Here is a 15,910-nt window from a genome sequence, read left to right as displayed (position 1 = left end):
GATGAAACTATTCCACAAACTCTCTTCATCCCACCACAGGAGGTGCCAGCGGCTCCAGAAAGCAGTTCACACACTGTACAAGCCAATAAAAGCACAGGCCGTTCAGAGGCCCCGCCAACCCAAGCCTGGCAGGTAACGCGTCGTCATGCCGCTCTCTCATCGGCTGAGCTACGACGGGCCCGTCAGGGGCAACAGCAGCAGACCACCCGAAGTGGAAGTGCAGAGCATGGCGGTGGACAGTTCAAACATGGCCATGTGGCCCTGCAGCAAACTGTAGCAGAGCAGAGGCGCCTTCTGAAAGAGCAACAGGAGCAGATTCAGCAACTGCAAGAGAGACAGAACATTCTAGAACTGAGACACGAGGCAGAGAAATCGGCATTGTTAGCAACAGGTCCTCCTGGAGCTATAAGCACATGCTGTCCACCTAAACCCAACACAAATACTGCAAGAGGAAGTGCAGAAACACTAAGGTACCTTATATGTGTGTAGCATATTCCAAATATCAAAATATTTTTTTTTTGCATAAAGGCAATCAGCCCTCCCTCCCCCATTTTTATTCATAATAATTGTAATTTAATAAATTAAATAATAAACTACAAAGAAAAAATTATGAATTTATTAAAATTAGCAAACACTATTATTTTCTACACTTACAGTTATAATTTACAAATGTATGTTACAATTTAAATCAAGGCTGTAACCATGTTTTGGGGTATTTTTATTTAAAGAAATTAAATAATTAAAGGATTAAAAGGGATTTAAGGGAATAAAGAAGAAAGAAGAACGGTAAAAGAAGTTCTAGGTTGTGAAGTAATCCAATTAAACTCTTTGCAAATAATATTTTATTTAAAAATATGCACACATTCACTCTTGTTTGTATGTTTAATATGTTAAAAATGTAAAAAAAAAAATGTCTCATCTCATCACATTTAGTTATAAATGACATCATTTATTCCATAAAAAAAGTTGAGTAGTTTGCATCACTGTATGTTACTGTGGGTCGTTAAACAGATCCATCATAAAACAGCTGTCAAATATTACATTTTCAGATACTTATATCTTACCACGCACGGACCCTTTCACTGTAAAAACTAAAAGCGTTGTGTTGAGATTCACACTCGTCCTCAGTTAATAGTAAGCCCCATCTTCTTTGATCTGATTGGCCATCATTTTGACATTGATGAGCGCTGTTACACTGCTGAAGCAGACCAGCCTAAAAATGTAACTTTTTAAACAATCTGGCATCATAACAACAAACAGAGCGGTGTGTAATGGGGGGGAGCAATTTGGCCATTTCCAATTATTGGGGGGACTTGTCCCCCTCAATGCCTATGGTGGTTACGGCCCTGATTTAATATAATTTTAGTATATTAATGTATAAATATATTATTACATATAATACACTACCGTCCAATAGGTTGGGGTCAGTAAGATTTTTTTTTTTTTTTAATTAATAGAAATTAATGCTTTTCTTCAGCAATGACACATTAAATTGATAAAGTGGCAGTAAAGGCTTTTTTATAATGTTACAAAAAAAAATTTATTTCAAATAAATGCTGTTGTTTTAAACTTTCTATTCGTCAAAGAATCCTAAAGAAAATGTGTAAACGTTTCCACAAAAATATTAAGCATCACATTCGTTTTCAGTATTGATAATAATAAGAATGTTTCTTGAGCAGTAAATCAGCATATTAGAATGATTTCTGAAGAATCATGTGACACTGAAGACTGGAGTAATGATGCTGAAAATTCAGCTTTGACATCACAGGAATAAATTACATTTTAAAATAAGTTATTTTTAATTATAATGATATTTCACAATATTTTCACTGTATTTTTGATCAAATATGTGCAGTCTTGGTGAGCATAAGATACTTTCAAAAATATTAAAGTCTTACCAACCCCAAACTAATAACTATTGATGAATTTGGTTTAAATGTGCTTAACTGACATGAAAATAATGTCATAATGCAAAAAATATTAAAATAGGATCCATTATATTTGTGTGAAATATAATACCTTATTTTCTTTCTTTTTTTTTATTTTGGGGTGAAATATGATGCTGACCTTTCTTGACATATTTGCATGGATAGAACAGAATAAATACTGTAAGAAATCTGTCACCTTAGGCACCAGAGTGGATCAAAATGTAATATTCAAGTGCTCAATGTAATCCCTCTAGATTTCACCAATGGGTCACTTCCCACTGCTGTTCTATCCGTGTGTGTGTGGGGGTGGGGGTGGGGGTGGGGGGGCCTGTGTGTGTCTGTATCTTTGTCTGTGTGTGTGTGTGGGGGAGACAGAATATTTGTTATTAGTCACAATATCACAAAGATATTCATGCTCCTTACAATCCTAGAACAAAGAGTGCCTCAGGGGATAACGCCAGCAGCCACACCGACCAAAAATCATCTCTGCATCGTTCAGCACTTCCCCATCCTACAGTACAAGGTCAGTCATACACATACACAATCAAGCAGTTGGAAAAACTGTCACTATGGTGGTTCCAAGCGTGGAAAATGAATTTCATGGCTATGCCCTAGATTTAAATCCTCTCTGATACTAAATGCATTGAATACAGATGCACATAATCGCTATACACTCATAATCCACTTGTGCGAAAACTATGCAAGCCTAGAACAATACCAAAACCGCACAATAGCTACTCCATGTGATAAAACCTTGAGTTTCATTATTGATGAATGCAAAGTCATATTTGTTCAATAATCAGGGTTGTTCGAGAATCTGAGGGAGTTGGTGCACATGTCTGCGTCTCTCAGCGGGAGGTTGTTAACAGCCTCCACAACTCAACATCCTGCTGAGTAAGAGACCCTATCGACTCTACAGCAACATCCACCATTTATGATATTATCGCTCAATCTGCGAGGTGGACTGTCGTGGCCTTGGCACGATGAGATGAGGTTTTGAAAGTGAAACACTGACAAGCTATTGCCCTGCTCAAATCTGATACAAACTTTTCCTCACAAAACGCAAGGCCTCATATTGCAATCACAGACTGTTGTACATAGTGATTGTGTAACCTAGTGTTTTTCCAACTCCTACACTTAAATTAATATATATATATTTATTTGTAATAAAATAAATTATTTATAAATTATTTTAGCCCATTTTATTGAATATCATTCCTTAGATTTAAAACATATTTTTTAATTTTTAAAAATTAATAAGAAAAATATTTTTATTGAATATAATTTTCTTAAAGGTCCAGTGTGTAAATTTTAGCAGCATCTAGCGGTGAGGTTGCTAATTGCTCAGTCCACCGCTCACCCCTTCCTTTCAAAGCACATAGAGAAGCTATGGTGGCCGACACAGGACAGAGATGTCGTCGTCTGAGACAGCAGAGAGTAGCCAGTCAAGCAATGAGGTTTCTTTTTTCTTCTAACAAAGAATGGTCTCTGCTTCTAATAAATCAGACGACTCCTACTACTACTACTACTACTACTACTACTACTTCTTCGTGCGTATTCAACGTAGTGACGATGCAAGCTGCCTCTAAAAACACCAACGAAGAAGAACAACAACAACATAGTGGCGAAACGCACTCTGTAGAGCAGTTTGTCCGTTTAGGGCTACTGTAGAAACATGCTGGTGCAAAATGGCGACTTAACATGTAAGGAGACCCGCGGTGTCTGTAGACAGAAATGGCTCATTCTAAAAAAATAAAAACATAACGGTTCATTGTGTAAGGTCTTTATGCACCACTGAAAACATAGTTATGTATATTATATTGCATTTCTGTCAATAGATCCTCCTAAAATGTACACACTGCACCTTTAAATTAATTTAATAATTTTCTCATTCAGATAAGCTTCACATTGGTGAGCTTGTATTTTTCTCCATAAAAACACTGCATATTAACTATTTGTAAATTAATATTAAAATAATTAATTAATTTATAAGTTATTAAAATTAATAAGAAATGTCTGATTTTATTGAATTTTTTTATTTTTATTTAATTTTGTCATTTTTATTTAATTTTGTCATTTTTTCATTTAGGTGAGCTTTACATTGGTGAGCTTGTATTTTCAAAACTTATCTACATTTCCCCCCATAAAAACACTGCATATGAGATATTTTTAAATTAATAATAAAATAATTTAGCAATTATTAAAAATTAATAAGATAAGTCTATTTTTATTAAATACAATTGTTTAAATTTAATGTTGTAATTTTCTCATTCTGGTGAGCTTGACATTGGTGAGCTCAGAACTGATTTCATATTTTTCCCCATAAAAAAAAAAAAAATTAAAAATAAAAAAAACCCTGTATATTAGCTACACAATGTCTACAGAGGAAGTAAACTGATAACTAGTTAACTCTTCATGACAGCATAGAATATTATGTAATCAAAAAACAGAAAAAAAAGCGGGATATGCTACAGGGGTAATTTTCCCCCATTTTTTAAATATCCAGAACATTTTTGTCACTTTTGTTGGCATTTTTGCTTCAAGTCCTGGTTAATTTCTGATCCCGGTTGCAATACATGACTTAATTGACACTACAAATGATGGGATTTTGAGCAAAAACAGTCGGGTGGTATGACATGGAATGCTGCCATGAATACAAATGCAAGCAACACAAACACAAACTTGTCTTGTACCAAAGAACCATAAGATCAGAAGAACATACAGCAGAACTTCACAGTGACCCTTTAATCTCGCCCTTAACTGATGTCTCTGTCTCCCCCCAACAGTGTCTCTCACTTTTCTTTTTTATGTTTCTTTCAGCCATGGAGGAACGAGCACGCCAGCGCGCCGAGCGCCGGAGAGAGATTGAGGAGCAGAGGAGACAGAAGCAGGAGGAGAAACTGGTAAGACATGCTCTCTTGAAGGATAGACATAAGTAAATATGATGACACAAACCTCTCCTTTTTTGTTCTTTAGGCTCAAATGAAGGCAGCTGAGGAGGAAAGGCTCAGAGCTGAGGAAGAAGAGAAACAAAAGGAGGTAGAGAGGAAGAAGGAAGAGAAAAGGCAGCAGAGGAAGGTCTGTGGCGAAACACATTACCATGGATTTATAGGCTTTACATAATTAGATTATGTTATTATTAGTGGCTATTATTTAACTGGCAGCTGATACCTCAAATCATGCGGCTTGTTAAGGAGAGGTGTGTTTTCACTTTTCAGTGAAATATTTCACTATTTCAGCTCATTCGGATGATTGTCAGCTTTTTAGGATAATGAAATGGGTGAAAAATATCCCAAGCCTTATCTAGGGACCAGAATGCCAGAGTGCAACCACCTGGAACGCCCCAGCAACTGATTAGCAGTATGCTAAAAACCATTCAAAATAACTCGGCAACAGCATATAGCCAACGAGTTTTGCATAAGCAAGTGCAACAAGAAAATGTTAAAAATGGATAATTTATTCATAATGTTTATGCACATAGCTTTCGGTTTATAAGTTTTAAGGAACCGTGTCTGTTTATGTGAACTTAGAGGGAGCTTGAGAAGCAGAAGAGAGCAGAACGGGAACAGGAACTGTCAAAGCGGGCGGCCCAGCACTACCTCAGAACCCTGTTACTGCACCGAGGCCTGGCACCATGGAAATGCCTGCTGGAGCAAAGCCATGTCAACACACAGGTCAGCGGTGCTGCAAACACACACACACACACATTCATGCCCTACAGTAACAATGCAGGCCATTTGCTTGCTTTCCAGACAAACACTCGCATACTCAATTATTCATCAAAAGAGTTATGGGCCGCTCACACACAGACAGGAAGACCAGCTGTTGCTTTGCATTAACTCTTGGTCCATTCCCCAAATTTTAATGATGTTTACAGTATACTGTTGCGTTTCCACCTGGCTAACCACCTGTTTTCAAAATAAATTAACAGAGAGTGGATATCTGAGATGTAGGATGGAGTGACTGAGAGGGAGAGATTGACAAGGACAGAGACACAAAGAGAGAAACAGACTCTGGATTCAGACTTTGCATTGTTGTTTAGATATTGATCCACATACATGAGAGCAGAAACCTCAAGGTCCAATTAGTTGCATGTGCCTCTATATCTTTACAGGAAGTCAGCAGGGAAAGTTTGCGATCCATATAAACCAGTGCATGAGATGATGACACTGTTAATTAAAGCTGACAGTTATTTATGTTTGGGTGCTTTTGCCTTTTTTTCGGTCTCCTCCAGAGAGCGGTGGATCATTGCACTCTGGCTCTGCAGAGAAGCTGCTTCTGCTCTTGGCGGCAGTCTGTGGATGAGGCCCACGCAGAGAGAGAGGCCAGTGCCAACCAGCTGTATCACCGGATCCTGCTTCAGAGGGCTGTGTGTAGCTGGAAAAGGGTAAAACGCTTCACACGCATTACCTGTGAATGATTAGAAAAGCTTCAGGTTTTGAGACAACCTAATGTCTATGATGACATTTGGTATAGACACAAGGTGTCTTATCGACTTATTATAAATAAATAAATACATTTATAATAAATAATTATTTATTTATTATTTTACTATTAATATTCGTTCGCTTGTTTAAAAATAGTCTTATCGATTTATTATAAATAAATAATTTAATTAATTTTTAATACGTCATATTTATTATTTATTCAGTCTTAATATTAATATTTAATTGTTTATTTTAAAAAAGCCTTAGCAAATATACAGATATATATTTGTTTAAAGACGTATAAATAAATAATTGTATTGTTTATAATAAATTACATTTTTGAGACTTCTTAAAAAGAAATTTGGTACAGTATGTGTCTTTATAAATGTATATTTTAATAAATGTATAATAAATTAAATAAATATTTATTATTTATAATTTTTTTTATTTTTTTTTATTTTAATATTGTTTGTTTAAAAATAGTTTTATCTTATTTAATATAAGTAAATATACAGACATATAAATATATATATAAATGTAAATATATAGACATAAATAAATAATTTTTATTGTTTATAAATTCAATTAAAATTTGAGATTTTAATTTCTATAAAAAAATGTATTGTGGTCTTAATAAATAATGAATTTATAATAAATTTAATATATATTTATAACTTATTCATTGTTTTAATATTAATATGTTTGTTTAAAAAAGTAAATATATATTTATATATTTAAATATATATATTTCTTTATAGACATCAAAAATTATTGTATTATTTTTAATAAAAGAAAATTAGATTAATATTAATAAATTAATACATAAAAATTAAATGTACTATTATATATATATATTATCTTTACATTTTCTGAAGTTATCCCCAAAACCCACTGCCAAGGTTATCTGGGTAGATTCTTACTGGCCCAGCCCAAAAGAGCTCACTGCTAATTTATGTGCCTAAGTTTAATATTTAGGGTTAGTGATATTAATAAACCCCTATCCTTAAGTATGAGCAATTTTCTACCTTTCATTTTAATACTTGCCAGTTAAAAGATCTGCGCTGTATACTGGAAGCACGAGCCGAGCGGTTCCACAAGATAAACACCCAGAGGAAGGTGTTCACGGCACTGCTAGATCACGCTACAGAGGAGCGAATAACAGCCTGGGACAATGAGCAGCGGGCAGAGGAGCACCACAGCAGGTCAATACATGTCCCCTTCTCTCTTTACCTCATCTTTAATATCGTGTTAGTGTGAATGTGACAGTTTTACTGCACCATAAGACCAAATCTAAAGATGAACTTGTGTAGTAGAAAGAATTTGTTTGGATTATTTAGTATTTGCAGTATTTAGAAAAATAAAAGCAAGTTTGCTCTGACTTTGGTACTCTGAACTATGTAGGAGAGCTGTCAAGAAGTGTTTTGCTGGCTGGAGGCGTCTTCCTGTTGTCTTGCGAGAGGAGAAAGAAAGAGAGGCACGTAGAGATGAACTCAGACGGAAAGTGGCGGAGATTTTGCCTGACTTCCGCGCCTCCCCTATAGACTCCCTGTGGCGCTCCGTAAATCCTCTTTAACCAGCAAACACAGGCTGCAGCTACCAAGCTTTACATGACATCATTAATGACATTGACAACATCTGCAGCTTGATGAGCCGCCGCGTTTAATCTTTTTACGCTTGTTTATTTTTCCATGGTACAGTTTAATTGAACAACTTGTAGAATTAAATGCATTACATTATAAACCATCTCACATGAGACAAATAAACATCCGGATTTTGAAGCGTTTCATTATCTGCTTCTGTGCTCAAAAGGCATTTAATGGAAGGAAACCAACTTTGATTCAAAAACACTGAAATGGAGCTGGATGGTAAGCAGCATAGATTTATCCCTAATTGAAGCATATGAAAAGAAAACACACACACAAAGACCCCAAACAACAAACATGAAGCTCAACATAAAACATTCATACTGAGATGAGTTTTAAAGCTGTGTGCTGTTGCATCACATCTGATGTCCCAAAAGGCACTAAATATAGTTTGATGTTGAATGTGCTTTCACATATAAGACACACTTTGGAGTTGAAAGAACAAATATTAGACAGTTCAATCCATAATTGATCAAACTAGCAGTGAATGTAAACCAGAAATACACATTCGTGGTAACACTTTACAATAAGGTCTCATTTGTTAACATTAGTTAATACATTAGCTAACATGAACTAACAATGAACAATATATATTTTACAGCATTTATTCATCTTTATTAATGTTTGTTAATAAAAATACATTTGTTTATTGTTTGTCCATGCTAGTTCACAGTGCATTAACTAATGTTAACAGATACAGATAACTTTTGATTTTAAAATTGTATTAGTAAATGTTGAAATTAACAAATGAAACCTTATTATGAATGTAAAAACTGTAGCTATAAATGGCTCCTTCTGAGTGAAATGACTAAAAAGTATACAAAATTAATGTATTAATTCTTATTTACTATTTCTAATGAATTTTTATTAGTATGTAGGGAGAACATAATATCTATGTCAAGTCATGTGTAATCACTATCCACCGCAAATCATCCTGAGTAATGATGCACTCGATGTTGAATTACACTGGTAGAGATGCAATATACTACAACACTGCCATCTACTGATCCACAACATTCAACTGACTCTTGATGAGGCCTTGACCGCAATGTTTGGAGCCATAAAACTGACTCCGGAATGGATGTTGAAGGCATTAAGTAGCACAACATTATACTTCACTGTAGTGTATGAGTGATAATTCACTTTAAAGTCAGACCTTTCCATCAGCAGACACTGCCAGTTTAGTGTCTACACCAGATCTGATGGTTTATGGTTTGATGACTCCTTGCTCATGGTCAAGAATTCAGTCCAATTACTACGGAAACCTCGGGAGTAAACACCAGTGTCGACGATGAGACCCCAGAGACGGCTGCGACCGGTTTTCTCTCTCAGAGCCAGGCGTGCCTCGCGTTCGGTCACGTTGAAGCTGACGTTGATAAGCTGTAAGATCAGCAGGTGCAGCAAACCTCCTGTCACGATACTGCTGTACCAGGCACAGGTGAAACACAGAGCAGAACTGACCAACAGAAAGATGAAGACAGAAGGGTTGATTATTAACATGTTATATTAAATAGAATTATAAAAAAAAACTAATAAAAAAAGACAAGCACATAAAATTACTAAAACTTAAAGGGATAGTTCACCCAAAAATGAAAATTCTGTCATCATTTACTCACCCTCAAGTTGTTCCAAACCTGTATACATTTCTTTGTTCTGCTGAACATAAAGGAAGATATTTGGAAGAATGTTTGTAACCAAGCAGATCTCGCCCCCCATTGACTACCATAGTATTTATTTTTCCTACTATGCTAGTAAATGGGGGGCGAGATCTGTTTGGTTACTGACATTTTTCCAAATATCTTCCTTTGTGTTCAGCAGAACAAAGAAATTTATACAGGTTTGGAACAGTAAATGATGACAGAATTTTCATTTTTGGGTGAACTATCCCTTTGAATGAAAATTAAAATGAAACTGAAAATCTAAAATAAAAGCTAATTCAAAATATTAAATACTATAATAGTATATATATTAAAAAAAAATACTAAAATAGCACTGCAGCCCAGAACTTCTGTCTTACGAATAGCATAAGTTAGACAAGACTATGTGTTTGTGTGAATAATAGCAGATGATGTTAGAGAAAGTCAGATTTTTGTTCTTTTAACCCTTAATGATTCTGCTAAATACTGATATGGTGCATTTGGAGCTGTTTACACAAACAGAAAGGCAACAAAATTCATCTTTTCTCATGAATAATTAATGAACTGGAAGCAATAGAGGTGGTGAATAGAAAGGTTTAAACAGAGGGTAAAACAGCAGAAGCATTTGTGTGTTTGTTGTTGGCTCCACACCTGTACTGCTTGTAGACGTCAGGACAGTAGAGCAGTGCAGTCATCACACTCTGATGGGGACACACGCTGCGAAGCACCAAACTGATCCCGTACAGCGACGTCAGCAGAAAGAAAACAAGCGTCAGAAGGAAACTGAGGTGATTGGCTTGTCCCACACAGCTGTTGATCCTACCACAAACCAAAATGACCAACAAGACACAGAACTGAGACCTGGAGATTCATTTACACATATCAGTTACACAGAGTAAGAAGAATGCAGAGGGTGAGATGAGATCAACTCTGTCTCCATTACACATATGTTTACATGAAGAGCAAGATACTTCACAGCTGCGCTGGACACTAAAAGCCAGATTTGATGCATATTAATCCATTATATATAATAAATGGACAGCTGGAAAATTCTGAGATTGCCTGTATCATCACATCAGTGAGGGTATTCAGTACATAGCACATGAGCTAACTAACTCAACTGATACAGGAATTCTGGTCTGTGTGCACTCTCTTTAATTCCACTGAGGATTTTGTTTCTGGTAGGATAAAAGTATAAGAATATGCAGATAAGACTTCACCATGCAGTATAACTAATGATGGAAGCTTGAAGGATGTGTGGCAAATTAAAAATGGGTCAGTAACCAAAAGGGGCGCCTGCAGGATTTTATCTCAGGGTATGCACAGAACTAGCATTTGTGCTTAATGGATAAAACAACGCACTCAGGTTTATGGCTGCTGTAAATTTTACCCGTCACAAGATTCGACACTCTGAAACTTTTCCCGAAACATTCAGAGAAAAGCTTCAAATATTTAAGAGGCTTCATTTCTCCATCCCTACTCAATAGTTTTAGGCCTTTTGCAAATGTTTCAATCAAGTTCAGCTGTTTTAGAGAGCGTTTAAACATTTTGAGCTTGTTTTTAAACATTTGCTATCTGTAACGTAATTTTTCATGTGTGGAAAAAGCGACAAAACTAAACTATCCAATCAGATTTCTTTTCACCCATATCCCCCACGCCCACCCATGCACGCACATACACACATTTGACTTTACAAACACACAAACGCACACCTTTATTTATTCTCATTCTCTCTTGCTTTCTTAATAATTCATGTGTACACAGAAAGATTTTAATAATCAATTTAAAAATTATGTAAAAAATAAAAACAGCATTAATTAGCGCCCTCTCATGCTAATGTGTGTATTTGATTGGCTTGAAAAATATTGCACTATAATGTACTGTATTTTAGCACCATTAACTTTTTTTGTATTGTGACATTATTTTCAAAGACAAATTAAATTGAAATATTCTCAAAAATTAGTATTACATTTATATTTCTAATTATAAAATTATTAATTATAAAAATGATTATAATTATAATTGAGGATTCTTGATGGATTTTCACTATATATATACACAATCAAACCAAAAATGATTTAGACATTTTTAATATATTTTACTAGTGGGTGCAGGACACTATAGTTCATTTATGTAAGTGAGGATAGCAAAATTAAGTAAACTGTGACATATTATACCCAAAAATTCTTCACACAGTGGACTACCAGTAAAATTGATAAAAATTTGGAACCAAAAATTATTCAGACACTTTGACCTGACCATGTTTTGATTAAGCATTATCTGACATAATTAAGATGAATGTTTTCTGACACAGTTTAACTCTGAGATCTTGTCATATTTTATTAAAAAATTTTTAAACTATAGTGAATAAACTGTATTAATGAATGAAATGTTCAAGGTGTCTGAATACATTTTGGTTTTACTGTGTATATATATATATATATATATATAAATTCAAACTAAATAAATGAAAAATTAAATTACTACATTTTAAAATTAAATTAAATGTACAAATTACAAAATACTTTAAAAGTAAAATTATATATTATAATATTACATATATTATTTTTAGATCTTGTTCATGCTGCAATAATGAGAACTTGTGGGGAAAATGTGTTAAAATTTTTGTTTAAAATAATTTTACAATGCAAAAAAATACTAATGGTGCTAATTGCATGCTTTATTTTCTTTATGCTTGTTTTTTTTCTTTTGATTTTTGCGTGAAATATGACCCAAACATGTTATCTGCAGATGAAATTTACCCAGATAATAATGACTGAGACCCTCTTGAATAAGTAACCCACCAGACACAGTGATGGTCCAGACGCAGGATGCAGACTCCACAGATCCTGCAGTGTCCGGCTCTCGGGGGACGCGCCACTTTGCATACTGTACACCAATTCGTCCTCTGAACACTCTCCTGTGCTGTCCCAGATTCACTAATTTGTTCAGGAGGACTGGCTTGATTGGCTATCACCACCTGGTGCCGTTCTCCATTTAGATAGGCGGCATCTACATCAGGTGGTGGCTTGTGATAGGTCACTGTACTATGAGTGTCAGATGGACGAGGCCTGACGTAACCCGGCCCCCTCTTGGTGATTATGAGAGAAATGACCGTAAGAGCAACACCCGCCATCACAGCTCCCAACTGAAAATGATTCACATCACCGCGAGGGACGACTTCGGTGATGAAGAGGTAGAACATGTAGAAGAGGGAGAAGAGGGCAAGGCTGAGGAAGAATAAAGTGCGTCCTTTCTTTCGATGAGTGAAGTAGTAGTACCAAAGAACCATGATGGGCAATGCTGTTAGCACTAAAATACCCAGCAAGTAGTGCAAGGCTGCAATGTGCAAAAAAACAGGAAGCAGAATAAGAGGAGGGATCAATGATAGATCAACTTGTTGGGCACCATATATCCAGGGCACCCGCAGACGATCACTGATCGTGGCGACTACCCGAGATATGGAGTCTGGATTTTGAGGCGCCTTCTTCATCCATCTGGAAAATAAAATATTGTATCATATTTTTCATTTAACACATTTTACTATTTTTAAGGGTGTGTTCACACTTGGCAGGTTTGGTTTGATTCAAATGAACTCTGGTGTGACTGCTCTGAGTTCAGTTCATTTGAATAAGTGTGAACGCTGCCATGGTGCGCACCAAACAAGTGGACGGAGACCCACATTTTCAGGGGTTTCAAGTGAACTCTGGTGTTTTTCGACTGAAATATGAATGCAACTAGGACCAAAGACACTCTCAACGAACCAAAAACAGGACGTGATGTCACAAGATGCGACCCTAGAAAGGACAGAATTTTCAAAAACACCTGCTTTTTTTCTCATGATATAAGTTACGTTGCCTATTATCATTTTGTTCAGGTGTCGAAAACACATACATAGACAGTAGCGGCCTTTGCTATGTTTCACCCATTTCACTTGAAATGGGCCTTGCAACAGAAGGTGCCTCCGCTTGCACTTTTAGAAAAAGCCTTGCCCCCCACCATCACAGAAATTAACAAGGGCTAGGGGCAAAAATGGCACCTAATATAATAAAAATGCCCCCAAAATTCAAGATACATGGGGCAGAAATGTCCTTGTATGAGTTCTTGTTTTTTAATATTTATAAAAGGATATATATGTGCTATTCAATAACAGTTCAATAACAATAACAGTTCAATAAACAAGAACTTAATGTTAGGTGACTTTCATTTTAGACTTAGAACTATTTTCATTCACAAAATAGAGCAAAAATAGACAATGTTCTAAGCAAATCCACAGAGCCGCATTTAGTCCAGCACACAGCATTGTTTTGGATGTTCGGAAAGTTCTGTCTCAAAAATAGGTCATAAAATCTGATTGTGACCATATCCTTATTCCTTTTGCTTTGTATCTTTAGATCTGATGTTAAAAATGGCAGTGTGGACGCTAAGCGAACCAGGACTAGATGTATCATTTTCTTTTTTGGTCCGGACCAAACAAAACAAAAGAACCGAACTGCAAGTGTGAACACACCCTAAGTAGAAATTAATGAATCCAAAGTGTTATTTTAGTGGCCCCTCGCTCACCTGTCACAAGCATCATCCAAGTCCTCACAGTCACAGCAACATGCTACCATGTGACTACGCCCGCCATGACGATCAATGTACTCACAACAGCACAGAGGGTCATCCTGATCTAGTGTTCGACGGGATCTCTTCGTCATGATGTCAACTTATAAAATGTAGGTGAGGGTAGATTTCATTCCTGTGAGGAAACCAAATTTAAATTTCAGAATGCATGCCTCAATTTATTAGACTTGTATGGCAGACTAATGGCCAGACAAAAATATACACTGTATACTGTATTGGTCATTCATCTGACATATCCTAGAATATCCTCTATGTAAAGGTATCCCTGAGGATCCACTATCTGGGACGATTTCTTCTATATGAGGCCTCTATAGATAGTTCGCATTATGTTTAATGGTGTGGGAGAACAGCATTGATTTAAAGGTGCATCATTAATGGATCCAGGCCTGTGCATTTGAGACAGGTTATTATCATTAACTAAAACAAAACCTAAAACCCTAAAATAATAATAATAATAAAACATTTCCATGACTTGAAATAAACATTAACTGAAATAAAATAAAATATAAAACTGAAACTATTTTTTCATCTAATTGCCAATTCTCATTTTTGTTTTAATTTAAGCTAAAATAATTCAAAATAAATGAACTAAAACTTAATAAAAACGCATATTTAAAAAATGTTTAAAAAAACATGTTTAAAAAAAGTAATAAAAATGGCAAACCACACAACAAAATTACTTCAACTTTAAAATTAAAATGAAAACAAAATATAAAAATAAAATATAAAATATTTAAAACTATAAAAGTAGGCCTTTATCATGATAAACTAATTACACTAAATTATACTAATAACACTAATTTGAAAACATTCAAAACAAGTATGTGCATAATATGATCTTTTATTAGTCATCATCATTAATTAGTCAAAAAATAAATAAATAAACATTTACACATGCATTTGGCAGACGCTTTTATCCAAAGCTACAGTGCATACAAAGCAGACCTATACAACAGATCTTTTCATGCATTCACTGGGAATCGAACCCATGACCTTGGCTGTACATACATACATTACATACAGACAGACAGACAGACAGAAAGAAAGAAAGAAAGGATAGATTTTGGCAGCATATTTTGAATAGATTTTAAATATAAACACATTTAATTACCCAATATTTTGTTTACGCGCAGCTACGAGACTGGAAAGTTCGTCGGATGTAAAGCGATGAGGTTCTGATAAACGACATACTGGGCGTCTAGAACACGTCAAACAACAAAAGTACTCACTATAATACGTAAATAAACTAATAGAGACAAGTCAAACGTAACATGTGGCATGCTATGTTTCGTACTTACAGCACAAAACATTCATATTGTAGAAGTTCCTTTCGGAAGTGCTGTGAGTGTGAGCATCAGCTGTCAGTCTCATTTTCGGTATCGGAACGTTCTAGTCTTTTTACCCCCCTGCTCCATCATAGGCTACTTGTACTCAAAAGAGTCTACGAGGAGCTGCACAAGAAAAACTTAAGCAGCCCAAATCTACGAAGAACACCAGGAAGTCGCGTAACATAAATAAACTGCAGCCGCGCACAGCACGCGCGCTTGACCGCCCTGTGTATGCGAGTGTCGAATAGACTGCCTTTATCTTCCTGACGTCAGTGCAAACTAACCCTTTCATTTCCTGATTATAAACTTTACTGAACGAAC

At 35.5% G+C, this 15,910-nt stretch overlaps 2 protein-coding genes across 5 annotated transcripts in view; one reads left to right on the top strand and one right to left on the bottom strand.

Moving 5' to 3' along the window:
• The window catches only part of ccdc191 (coiled-coil domain containing 191), a 22,837-nt gene extending 14,704 nt beyond the window's left edge, over positions 1 to 8,133 (top strand). For all 3 annotated transcript variants that reach the window (XM_051882496.1, XM_051882495.1, XM_051882494.1), the window contains exons 9-16: positions 40 to 470; positions 2,360 to 2,451; positions 4,749 to 4,831; positions 4,905 to 5,006; positions 5,459 to 5,602; positions 6,163 to 6,315; positions 7,403 to 7,557; positions 7,757 to 8,133. In XM_051882496.1, the coding sequence (XP_051738456.1) occupies positions 40 to 470; positions 2,360 to 2,451; positions 4,749 to 4,831; positions 4,905 to 5,006; positions 5,459 to 5,602; positions 6,163 to 6,315; positions 7,403 to 7,557; positions 7,757 to 7,928 (1,332 nt within the window). In that variant the 3' untranslated portion in view covers positions 7,929 to 8,133. The remainder of the gene's footprint in view (positions 1 to 39; positions 471 to 2,359; positions 2,452 to 4,748; positions 4,832 to 4,904; positions 5,007 to 5,458; positions 5,603 to 6,162; positions 6,316 to 7,402; positions 7,558 to 7,756) is intronic.
• On the bottom strand, positions 7,992 to 15,872 carry zdhhc23b (zinc finger DHHC-type palmitoyltransferase 23b). Of its 2 annotated transcripts, XM_051882504.1 has the most exons (6): positions 15,560 to 15,872; positions 15,373 to 15,459; positions 14,199 to 14,376; positions 12,440 to 13,132; positions 10,287 to 10,454; positions 7,992 to 9,454 (listed from the first exon to the last, which is right to left on the bottom strand). In XM_051882504.1, exons 3-6 carry the CDS (start codon positions 14,333 to 14,335, stop codon positions 9,187 to 9,189), a joined length of 1,266 nt encoding a protein of 421 aa, XP_051738464.1. In that variant the 5' UTR covers positions 14,336 to 14,376; positions 15,373 to 15,459; positions 15,560 to 15,872; the 3' UTR covers positions 7,992 to 9,186. The 2 variants fall into 2 exon arrangements, with proteins under 2 accessions (XP_051738464.1, XP_051738463.1); XM_051882503.1 differs by lacking the exon at positions 15,373 to 15,459.
• Positions 15,873 to 15,910: the final 38 nt, after the last annotated feature.

Source organism: Ctenopharyngodon idella, chromosome 23, assembly GCF_019924925.1.
Source record: "Ctenopharyngodon idella isolate HZGC_01 chromosome 23, HZGC01, whole genome shotgun sequence".
NCBI classification, from domain to species: Eukaryota; Metazoa; Chordata; class Actinopteri; order Cypriniformes; family Xenocyprididae; genus Ctenopharyngodon; species Ctenopharyngodon idella.
Note: the sequence above shows the minus strand (reverse complement) of the source record. Positions and strands in the feature narration are given on the sequence as shown.